Source organism: Myotis lucifugus, unplaced genomic scaffold (genome assembly GCF_000147115.1).
Source record: "Myotis lucifugus unplaced genomic scaffold, Myoluc2.0 scaffold_557, whole genome shotgun sequence".
Classification (NCBI taxonomy): domain Eukaryota; kingdom Metazoa; phylum Chordata; class Mammalia; order Chiroptera; family Vespertilionidae; genus Myotis; species Myotis lucifugus.
Window position 1 is genome coordinate 389,574 of NW_005871605.1, and position 11,168 is coordinate 400,741.

The 11,168-nt window shown below is 51.8% G+C and overlaps 1 protein-coding gene across 1 annotated transcript; it reads right to left on the minus strand.

The window, feature by feature from the left end:
• Window positions 1–1,945: 1,945 nt before the first annotated feature.
• On the minus strand, window positions 1,946–10,602 carry ATP5PO (ATP synthase peripheral stalk subunit OSCP). Its single transcript, XM_006104274.3, has 7 exons — window positions 10,493–10,602; window positions 9,315–9,365; window positions 8,294–8,404; window positions 7,188–7,317; window positions 3,819–3,931; window positions 2,383–2,469; window positions 1,946–2,126 (listed from the first exon to the last, which is right to left on the minus strand). Exons 1-7 carry the CDS (start codon window positions 10,526–10,528, stop codon window positions 2,013–2,015), a joined length of 642 nt encoding a protein of 213 aa, XP_006104336.1. The 5' UTR covers window positions 10,529–10,602; the 3' UTR covers window positions 1,946–2,012.
• Window positions 10,603–11,168: the final 566 nt, after the last annotated feature.

Here is an 11,168-nt window from a genome sequence, read left to right on the forward strand (position 1 = left end):
GGTCATAAATCCTGTGGCACAACAAGAAATATACTGGTTGCCGGTCTGACAAAAAAGGTATGATGTTGATTCACGCACACCGACAGCTATGGTGGTGTTGGCTGTTTCGTTTTTAAGTCTGAGTCTAAGGAGGCCAGTGCCCCTGGCTAGTCAGGCAGTGATGTCCTAAGAACTCCAGGGGCGCACGGCTGAACATCGCTGTTCTCAGGCCACTTCAGGGTAAAATGACCAGAGGCAGAAGGTTCACCTCCTGTGTGTTGGCTCCCAGCCTGATTGGCTGGAGGCCTGACTGGCGGGCCCAATGGGCCTTCCCCTGGAGCAGCTGCTGGCGGTGGGGGCGGGAGTCCTGTCTCCTGTCTGGGCTCACACCACTCAGGTCATGGGGGGGGCGGGGAGCAGGTGAGAAACCTGTTCTGCTGCCTCCTCTCGCTGAGCATCTCTGGCCCTGCCCCACCGAAGGCCTGTTAGCACAGCACTCGTCGACTCTGTAGCTTCTGGAGCGGAGACAGCCGTTTTGCACTAAGACACCGCGCAGGGCAGGATCGCAGACAAACCACTGGGCTCACACCAGGTCGAAATGCACAGGTCGGGGCAGCGTGTCAGGTGACGGGACGGGCACCGGGCTCGTATGAGTCAGTTGGTTGAGCATCGGCCCCGTACACCAAAAGGTTGACGGTCTAATTCCTGGTCAGGGCACATGCCCGGTTGTAGGTTTGCTCCTGTCAGGGTGCATGCAGGAGGCAATCGATCGATGTTTCTCCCTCAATAAAAACAGCCCTAGCCGGTTTTGCTCAGTGGCTAGATCACTGGCTCATGGACTGAAGGGTCACTGGTTCATTCTGGTCAAGGGCATGTACCTCGTTGCAGCTCAGTGGCTGGACTTGGTTGGGGTGCGTGCAGGAGGCAACCAATCTATGTGTCTCTCTCACATTGATGTCTCTCTCTCCCCTTCCCTTCTTCTCTCAATGGAAAAAATATCCACAGGTGAAAATTAACAACAAAAAAATCAACACACACACACACACACACACATCATAAATATACTAGAGGCCTGATGCACGAAATGCGTGCAAGAGTAGGCCTTCCTTCCCCCGGCTGCTGGCACCGGCTTCCCTCCGGCACCCAGGACCCTGGCTTCCTGTACAGCCCTGGCTTCGCCCAGAAGGATGTCTGGTCTAATTAGCATATTACGCATTTATTATTATAGCTATGTACACACACACACACACACACACACTCACACAAAAGAATAAGTGGATGGGCACCACCCAGCACTTCAGGAGCCCAACCCCCTAGGCCAGTGATGGGGTGGATCCTGGCACTGGGAGGCAGCAGAGAGGGGTGGCTGCCCGTGTCTGGCCCAGAGAACTGCTTTCAGGGCCCTTGTTTGAGATGGACACTAAAAGCGGAAACTCCAAGACCACCAGCAGGCTGGTTCGCAGGCACCCAACCCCCCAGGCTCAGCCCCGCCCTGGTGAGGCCAGGGAGACAGGCGTCAGGGAGCCGGGCATAAAATGAGGCTCAACAGGGTAACTATTTTTCCTAACGGACACGAGCTTCCTTAGATTCCTAATAATCTACACACTCTAGGTTCTCTAGCCAAAGGGCCTTTAGTCTTTTTACGAGGAAATACTGCAAGAACAATCCTATATAATAAAAGGCTAATATGCAAGATTTCCCCTTGGGCGTTCAATCGGGAGTTGATAGCTCGCTAATGTGTGCTGACCACCAGGGGGCGGTGCAGAACATGGCAGGCGACCAGCGGCAGCGCTAGGTGCTGAGGGAGTGAGGGAAGGAGGCGGCGGGGTGGCTGGGAGGTGAGGAACCTGATCGGCCCTGATCACAGGCCAGGCCTGGGACCCCACCATGCACAAGTTTGTGCACGGGGCCCCTCGTATAAAAGTAAGGCTCCCGTGTTTCCACGTGAAGAACAGTGAACAGCATGTTCTGTTCAGGAAGCATTTTATTGTTGCTCCAAGCTTTACATTTCACCGACAGAAGCCTCAGTGCGTTCAGAACACCTCCCGCATGGCCTTGCTCAGCTTCTGGATCTTGGTTTTCGCAGACATGTCAACATACCGCTCTCCAATGCGCACAATCATCCCGCCCATTATTGACGGGTCAGTCTAGGAGGAAACAGGTTGGACATGTGAAAACACATGGACCTCGCGCCAAGCAAAAGGGAAGACGCAGAGCGCTCCCAAGGCTGTGTGCTGCCTGCACTGACAGGAGCTCACCCAGAAAGAGGCCGTCCGCTGGGAGCGGACCTGCAGCCCTTAGACGGGAACCCCAGGCCCACGACAGGCACATCAGCACGAGCAGACCTGACGTCTCACTGTCCCGAGTGACAGCCTGAGGAAACCCCACGTAATAAAAACCTACCTTAACTTTCAACTGCAACACTTGGCCTTTAGCCAGGAAGCTGTTCAGGACCGTCTTTAATTCAGAGAGAGTGGCTTCATCTAAAGCCTGAAAAGAACATAACCCTCTTTTACACTCACATGAAGCAAAATGGACACTTCCCAGCGTCAGGAAAAAATACCCATCACCCGGGAGGCCCCATCGCCCCGGGAGGCCAGCAGCCATTATTCCCACTTCACGTGTGTGAGAACTGAGGCTCACAGTGGCTAAGAAACCCACGCAAGGTTGCCCAGGGAGTGAGGACCAGCGCCACCATTATTCTCACTTCACGTGTGCGAGAACTGAGGCTCACAGTGGCTAAGAAACCCACGCAAGGTTGCCCAGGGAGTGAGGACCAGCGCCAACATTGGAAATCAGTCTATTTCTAAAGTCGCTGCCCTTAGTCACTAATCAAAGTGTATGTTTTTTAAAGAGCAGAGTGACCTGCCCCGGGCCCGGCCATGGGACAGTGTGGCCCTCGAGCCGGTAAATGTCCCTGAAACTGGCCCGGCCAGGCTGGAGCATCGTCCTGCTCGCCAGGGCTGCGGGTTCCTTCGTGGTCGGGGCACACACAGGAGCCCACCACTGAGGCAGGAGTAAGGGGAACCACAAATCGATGTCTCTCTCCTCTGTCTCTAAAATCAATTAATAAATGAAATGAAATGAAATGTCCCTGACACCGCTCTCTGGAGACCAGAGCGCCGTACGGACTAGGAATGGCCGCCAGGAGGCAGGCGCTGAGACTCCGAGCACACCTGCTGCTCTCCGGGGGGAAGTCCCACAGGCGGTTTCCCACACTGAAGCGCAGCAGGAACAGACAGACTCAGGGCAAGAAAATGAACTCCGGGGAGGGGGTAGCCGAAGGAGCATGGGCTGTGGAGAGAGGTCTGAGTTCAAATCCGGGCTTCACCGCTTGTGACCAGAACAAACAACTCAACTTCCCTGGGCTGGTTTCCTCGCCTGTGACATGGATAATCACTTCTACTTCCATGGGCCGTGGACAGTAAATCACAAAGGCACCCGGCACATGGAGGGTTCAGTAAATGGCGCCTATCGCAGCCCACGCCATCAAGTCAGCGAGAGCCAAGGGCCTGTGTGCCCCACACTCTCCCCTTCACCCCAAAGGCTGGGAACCTGAGTCTCAGTGAACTAACAAAGACTCACACCTGCGTCGGAGCACAAAGCGCTGTCCCTCACACCCTCAGCCCGTCTCCAGCCTCAGGAACAGCCCCGTCAGGGCGGCATGAAGGTGCGTGAGGCCCCCGGAGCGCAGCTCCCGGAAGCGGGCGGAACCGAGCAAACCTCCCGTGACAGGTCACCTCTCCCCAGGTCTTGATTTTAGCCGCTTTTTCTTTTTTGTTCTGCCAAACGTGATGCACGAAATGCCAAGGCGGACGCAGGGCCACAGCCCCACTTACCGATGCGGTGGTCACCGTGCAGGGGACTTCCCCCCGGTGCACGCTCATCATGGTGGAGAAGGCGGCGATGACGGCGGGCGTGCTGGTCAGGCGGCCGTTCTCAGCGAGCAAATCTGGGGAAGTGAAGGTATTTCAGTAACTGGACACTCACTTAACATGGTCATTCGTGGGTATTATAGTCCCCTCCGAAGCGTCATTTGTGGCCTTAAAATATTATATTTAGCCCTGGCTGGGTTGGCTCAGTGGACAGAGTGTTGGCCTGCGGACTGAAAGGTCCCGGGTTCTATTCTGGTCAAGGGCACATGCCTGGTTGCAGGCTCGATCCCCAGTAGGGGGTGTGCAGGAGGCAACCGATCCATGATTCTCTCTCATCTGTGATGTTTCTATCTCTTTCTCTCTCCCTCTCCCTTCCTCTCTGAAATCAATATAGTTTAAAAAAATATTATATTTAATGCTCTTTAAGAATGTGGAGATTGTTACTCAATGTTAGTTTGTTTTCTTAAAAGAGACTGCGCCAACATGCATTTAAATTAGTAAGGGGTGTGTGTCTTACCCAGATTTGCAACAGATATACTAGTCTTATCTGTTTAATCCCTTCACCTCTCATCCAGCCCCCTCCCCTCTGACAGCTGTCAGCCTGTTCTCTGTCTCCATGAGTCTGTTTATAGTTTGTTTATTTTGTTCATTAGATTCCACATATAAGAAAGATCCTATGGCGCTTGTCTTTCTGACTGGCTCAGTGCACTTAGCATAATGCTCTCCAGGTCCCTCCGTGCTGTCGCAAAGAGTAGGATTCCGTGTGTCAATGCACCACAGCATTTTAGTCATTCGTCTGCACTTGGCTGTTTGCAGATCTTGGCGTGGCTACTGTACGTAGCACGGCTGTGACAGAGGCGTGCAGATGTTCTCTCACACTCGTGTTTCGGGCTCTTCAGACGCAGTGCCGGAAGTGGGACTGCTGAGTCACAGGCAGTTGCACCTTTAATTTTTTGAGGACCTTCCATGCTGTTTTCCAGGGGCTGCAACCGCTGCCTTCCCACCAGCAGTCACGAGGTCCCCTTCTCCCCACATCCTCGCCAGCACGTGTGTTGACTGATGAAGCCACTCTGACAGGTGTGAGGTGATGTCCCATAGCTGTAACTTAGTGATACTGAGCATCTTTTCACGTGTATCTGCCATCTGTGTGTTCTCTTTGGAGAAGTGTCCATTCAGGTCGTTTGCCCATTTTTTAAATTGGATTGCTTTTTTGGTGTCGCGATGCATTAGTTCTTTATAAATTTTGGATATTAACCCATCAGATGTATCACTGGCGAATATGTTCTCCTATTCAGTGGGTTGTCTTTTAATTTTGTTGATGGTTTCTTTGCTGTGCAAAAACTTTTTAGTTTGATGCAGTCCCACTTTTTATTTCCCTTGTCCCCAAAAAATACATCGGAAAAAATATTATTACGAGAAATGTCTGAGACTTTGTTTTCTTCTAAGATTTTTATGGTTTTGAGTCTAACATTTAAGTCTTTAATTGATTTTGAGTTTATTCTTGTGCATGGTGTAAGAAGATGGTCTAGTGTCATCTTTTTTGCATGTATCTGTCCTGTTTTCCCAACACCATTCATTCAATAGATTATCTTTGCCCCAATGTATGTTCTTGCCTCCTCTGTCAAATATTAATTGACCATAAAGGCACAGGTTTATTTCTGGGCTCTCTATTCTGTTCCATTGATCTAAATGTCTGTTTTTATGCCAGTACCAGGCTGTTTTGATTATTCAGGGTCTTTTGTGGTTCCATACAGATTTTTGGAATATTTGTTCTAGTTCTGTGAAATCTACCATTGGTATCGCAATAGGAATTGTGTTGAATCTATACATTGCTTTGGCTAGTATGGACATTTTAATGATATTAATTCCTCCTATTCATGAGCATGGTATATGATCTACTTGTATCTTCTTCAATTTCTTCGGTGTCATAATTTTCTAAGTATAGGTGTTTTACATCCTTGGTTAAAGTTATTTCTAGTTTTTTTTTTTTTTTTAATGTGATTTAAATGGGGTTTTCTTTTAATGTGATAATTTTCTTTTAATGTCATAATTTTCTAAGTATAGGTGTTTTACATCCTTGGTTAAAGTTATTTCTAGTTTTTTTTTTTTTTTAATGTGATTTTAAATGGGGTTTTCTTGGTTTGCCTTTCTGATAGTTCATTATTGGTGTATAAAAATGCAAATGACTTCTGGATATTTTGTATTCTGCTACTTTACTAAATTAATTTATCAGTTCTAGTTTTTTGGTGGGATTTTTAGGGTTCTCTCTCTATAGTATCATGTCATCTACAAGTAATAATGTTTTTCCTTTTTAGTTTCCAATTGGATGCCTTTTCTCTTGTCTGATTGCTGTGGCCAGGCCTCCCAGTGCTATGCTGGGTAAGAGAGGTGATCCTGATTTTAAGGGCAATGCTTTTAGCTTTTGTCTGCTGAGTATGATGTTAGCTGTAGGGGTGTCATGGCCTTCGTTATATTGCGGTATGTTCCCTCTATTCCCACTTGGCTGAGTTTTAATCATAAATGGCTGCTGGATTTTTATCCTTCAATTGGTTTATGTGCTGTATCACGTTAATTTATTTGCATATACTGTACCAGCCTGCACCCCTGGAATAAATCCCACTTGGCCATGGCGTATGATCTTTTAAATGTATCGCTGGAGATCTGATTTGCTAATATTTTGTTGAGGATTTTAGCACCTGTGTTCATCAGGGATACTGGCCTATAATTTTTTTCTCTGTAGTGTCTTTATCTGGTTTTGGAATTAGGACAATGCTGGCCTCGTAAAACGAGCTTGGGAGTCTTTACTCCTCTTGGATTTTTTGGAATAGTTAGAGAGAGGGGTTAGCTCTTGTTTGAATGTTAGTTCTTCTTTGAATATTTTGATCACAGCTTGCATCTGATTTTCAAATGTAGGTCACAGAATTTAACATTCAGCTACAAATCCTCAAATTAACACTGTGTATTTTAAAAAATGGTGGCACAAATACACATTCTTTGGAACTTGTATTCTGAGTTGACCTGGGGTTTGAAAAGCAACCTGATGGGCTGAAGGATGCAAATTTCTCCAAGGACAGAGGGACAGCCAGGCTACAGACCATCCTGATGGTGCGAGTCCCACTGCTGGCCGTGGGCTGAGATACTGAGATTAGACTCTCACATCTTAGCATCGTTAGCCAGGGCCCCTCAAACCTGAATCCGCAGAGAGGAAAGGACAGGCTGGGGGAGGCCGGGGGAGGCCTGACTCTCTGTCACGGGCAGCGACGCCTATGCGCCTGCCCCTGGACGGCCTTCCCGGCAGCCAGTCTGTGGGGACTCGGGAGAGCCAGTACTTACTGATCAGGTTGGCCGTGAGGGGGGAGAGCTTCTCCTTGGCCGTCAGGTCGTTCAGGCTTTTCACTTTAACAGAACGCTTCGTGAAGGGATTCAAAATCGAAGCAGCCATTTTGGGCTCCTTCAGGATTTGCTAAAAGTGCCAAAAAGAATTTCAGTTCTTTAGAGCATAAATGATCCTAGCTGCCACACACACTTCTTGTGGATCATGTATTTCATGAATTAAATTGGCACTCTCAAAGCACAAAGGACAGTTACAATCAAATAATTTTCTCTGCCTTTAAGCATACACCACACCATGATTTCACATAAGATACACTATTTCTTGAAAAAATGTAGACACTTTTTAAATTTCTGAAAATTAACTTTTGCTTTTCGACAGAGACTTAAGTATGCACCCCCAAAACCCAGTTCACTGCGTATCTTAATGTATTTAATATGGGTCCTACCCTAGTTTTTCACGTACTGAGAGGATACTGGCAATGACAGCACTCAGGTGCGGACCTAAACGGTGCCTCCTTGGAGGGGCCTCTCTGGCTCAGGCAACCCTCTGTGCTCCCTCTCAGAGATCGAGAACCAGCCCAGCCAGGGGGTGGGTGGTGCTTCAGAACAGCCTCCCACCCCCCGTCCGGGAGGGAAAGCAGGCAGAACACAGGAGTGCAGGCACCTGAGACCCCTTTGTCTCCCCTCTGTGAACCCACACACGTCTGGATCCAGTGACCGCTGCTTCCATCTCGATCACACCCCTGCCGCCCTCAGTGACTGCGTTAGCAGCTTCTCCCTGGCGCCCGCCTGGGGCCTGTCTCTGATCCGCCGCCATCTCAGGAGAAAGTGCAATGTGTGGCCCCAAACCAGCATTTTTCTGAACAACTGCTGGATTACATACACGAAGAGCATTCTGGAATCTGGGTTGCCCAATGGACAGTTAGTGATGCCTTGTAGCGTCACACTTTTCTCTCACTCTCACTTACAGTCTTAAGGCAAGGGGCTCCTTCCTGTGTCTCCGCTGACTTCCGGTTTTAGTCAAACCCCATCCGACAACCCAAGTCACTCTCTAAAGGAAAAAAACACAGTGGGAATGTAGTAAGTAATGGCAGGAAAGCACTCACCGCTACTCTTGACAGCTCCTTTTCTACTTGATCCAGTTTATTCTGTTTCGATGCAGCAGAGTACAGAGCAGTGGCATAGCGGCCTTCCACACCGTACACCTGAACAGGTGGCTTTAAAAAAAGGTGGGGCAGGGGACAAAAAGGAAAATCAGTTAATATTCTACTGTCAATAGCAGAGTTAAATAGTTGTAATTTTAAAAAGACATCTTTTGTGGCATACAAGTTAACTATGTTGTCAGAGAGCTATCCTGAACGGCAATTCTCAAATTAGAAGTCTTCCCCTGGCCGGTCAACCTTTGACCCTCCGGTTCCTCCCCGCAGAGCGAGGGCCTTAGGAAAGACGGCGTCCAACCCCTTCAGCCTAACCACCTAGAATCAAGTCCACGAGCCTTGAGACGGGCTGGCTTCCTTTGAATGCAATGCTACTCAGTTTCAGGTGTGGGAGGTTTTTAACATTGATGGGAGGCAGTTTTGAACATGTGAGAGCCACGAAAACAGGTGTTTATGAAGCATGTACAAGCACACTTCGCGCACGTCACAGGAAGACTGTGTCTCTTACGAGCCTCCTCACCAGTGGAGCCCTTGAGCCATTGACTATGTGCCTGCGGCTTGATGTGATTCTCACAGTAACTGCAGGCTTCCTCCACACCGGCCCTCGGTGCACACCTATCCCGGGTCCGCCCCGCCCCCGCCCCCCAGTGGAGCCGTGTGGCCCCGGAGAAAAGCTCAGGCTCTGAATGAGTCTGGTTCCAGGGCAGCCCCAGGACCAAGCTGAGCGACACCGGACAAGTCCTTCCAAAGTCTCCATTTCCCCTCGTGAAGGGGGAAGGCCAGCCGCTCCCCGTCACTGTTCCGGGGTTCAGGGACTCTCCTGCCGCACAGCAGGCATTCGACACTATTCGTTCCCTAGCCCCACGCACACGGCACGTTTTGAAACGACAACAGTGCACAAGTCCAGGCCCCGGCGGTACTGCTGCTGGACACTGGTCTCCGCTTTGCAAAGACGAAGAAGCTGACCTACCCGCACGAGCTTGGCGAACGGCCTGGCCACAGACGTGCTGAAGCATCGCACCTTCGAAACAAAGGAAAGCAGGTCACACTCGGATCTCGAGGTCATTTTACAGTAAATAGGACGTGGACACGGTTGGTTTCTCCTGTGTCATCACAGACCGAGGGGGGGCGGGCTGCTCTTGGTCAGGAGTGAATGTCCGAGCGCACAGCCTCGCCCAGCTGCTGGGAAACTGCCTTCCCACGGACAAGGGACAAGCGTGTCTGCTGGGCCGGGCTGAGGCCGGCACTCCAGAACAGGGAGAAAACAGAATACAGAACAAGGAAACTGGTGTTTCAAAAAGAAAGGAAAGACGTTTAGCATTTACAGAACCACCCGTGAGCAGGATTTTACTACAAAGCGGGCAGGATTCCCGGCCCACCATTGGCAAAGAGGTCACCCTGCTGAGAAGCCCAAGTTGCCTTTCTGGGAAATGGAGGGCTTAAGCCCTGGGGAGGGGGGCAGGTCCGGTTCGAGGACAAGGCCCCGGTTCTGCGAATGGCAGCTCATCCCCCGGAGGGGGCAGCCACCCTGCCGGGGCGCAGGCCCGCCTTCGCGCTGCAACCCCAGCTCCGCAGGGTTTACACCAAACCGGCCGCGAGGATGCAAAGACGCTGCGGCTCTTGCGGGAAAGTTCCCTGAGGGTCAGAGGTCAGGCCAGGGAGAGCGTCGCGCGGGTGAAGCAGAAGGGCCCGGGCTTCCTCTCCCTCTTCCGTGACTCCGTGGGTTCGGATCTCAGCTCTCCCCCGAGCGGGACGAACCGCGTACACGCTGCTGCCTCACTTTCCTTACAAGAACGTGGGCTGCGCGTTACAGTCCTTCCCTAGCGTCACCATGACCCCTGACCTGCCAGGTCAAATCGCGACGCCCCAGGAGGGGGACGATCGGGGGGCGGGCAGTGTCCTTAGCTCGCAACCCGGGGGAGCCGGGCGCCCAGCTCCTGGGGCCTCCAGCCTGCAGCTCCCCGGAGCCGCTCGGAGGCCGCCGAGGTCAGGCCCGCGCCCCCCGCCCGCCGCGCCCGGGGTGCGGGTGCGCGGCCGCCCGAGCCGCCCCCACTCCCAGCTGTGGCCCCGCGCTGTGGCTCCAGGGATCCGGCGCGGCCACCCCAGGGGGCATCCTCCCGCCGGCTTTCAGGGCCTCCACAGTCTCACCTGCCGGGCGAGCCCGGACGCTGCAGGCGAGGCCATCTTCTCCCCGGCGCTGGAGGTCAAACCCGGGCTGGGAGGGAGATGCGAGGGCGCATGCGTGCGTCAGCGTAGCCGCTCGGCCCGCTGGGAAATGTAGGCGTAGGTCGTCAGGCCGCATGCGCTAGGTGCTCCCTCGGGCTGGGAGTTGTAGTCCTTAGGGGCGGGAGGGAAACTGCAGGACTGGGGTCGGGGCTGGTGGGCTGAGAGCACCTGAAAGGAAGTCCTTGCTTACCCAGGTGGCCCTGCAGGGCTGATCACAAGGGAAGCTTACTGTAGAATGGCCGCAGGGCCCAAGCTTCACATTTTCCACGTGGATAAACACGGTGGCATTTGTTCCAGGTCACGTCCATCACTGGCATCCTTAGCATCTGTATCCCTTCTTCCAACCTCCCCAAGTGTTTCAAGCGCAGCTCCTCACGCTGTATTTAAAAAACGACAACAAACAAACAAAAAAACACCTTACAGCTCCAGAAGCAGACACTACGTGCCCTGTACCTGGGACATGATTGCGCCTTCATCACCTCCCCGCGCCCCGCCCCCCCCTCCCCAAGATTAAAAAAAGATTAGGCAAGCTCGTCTTATTGGGCGCATGCTGTTGGAGCTACCCGGCAGCTTAGTAGATGGGAAAAGCAGAGCGGGA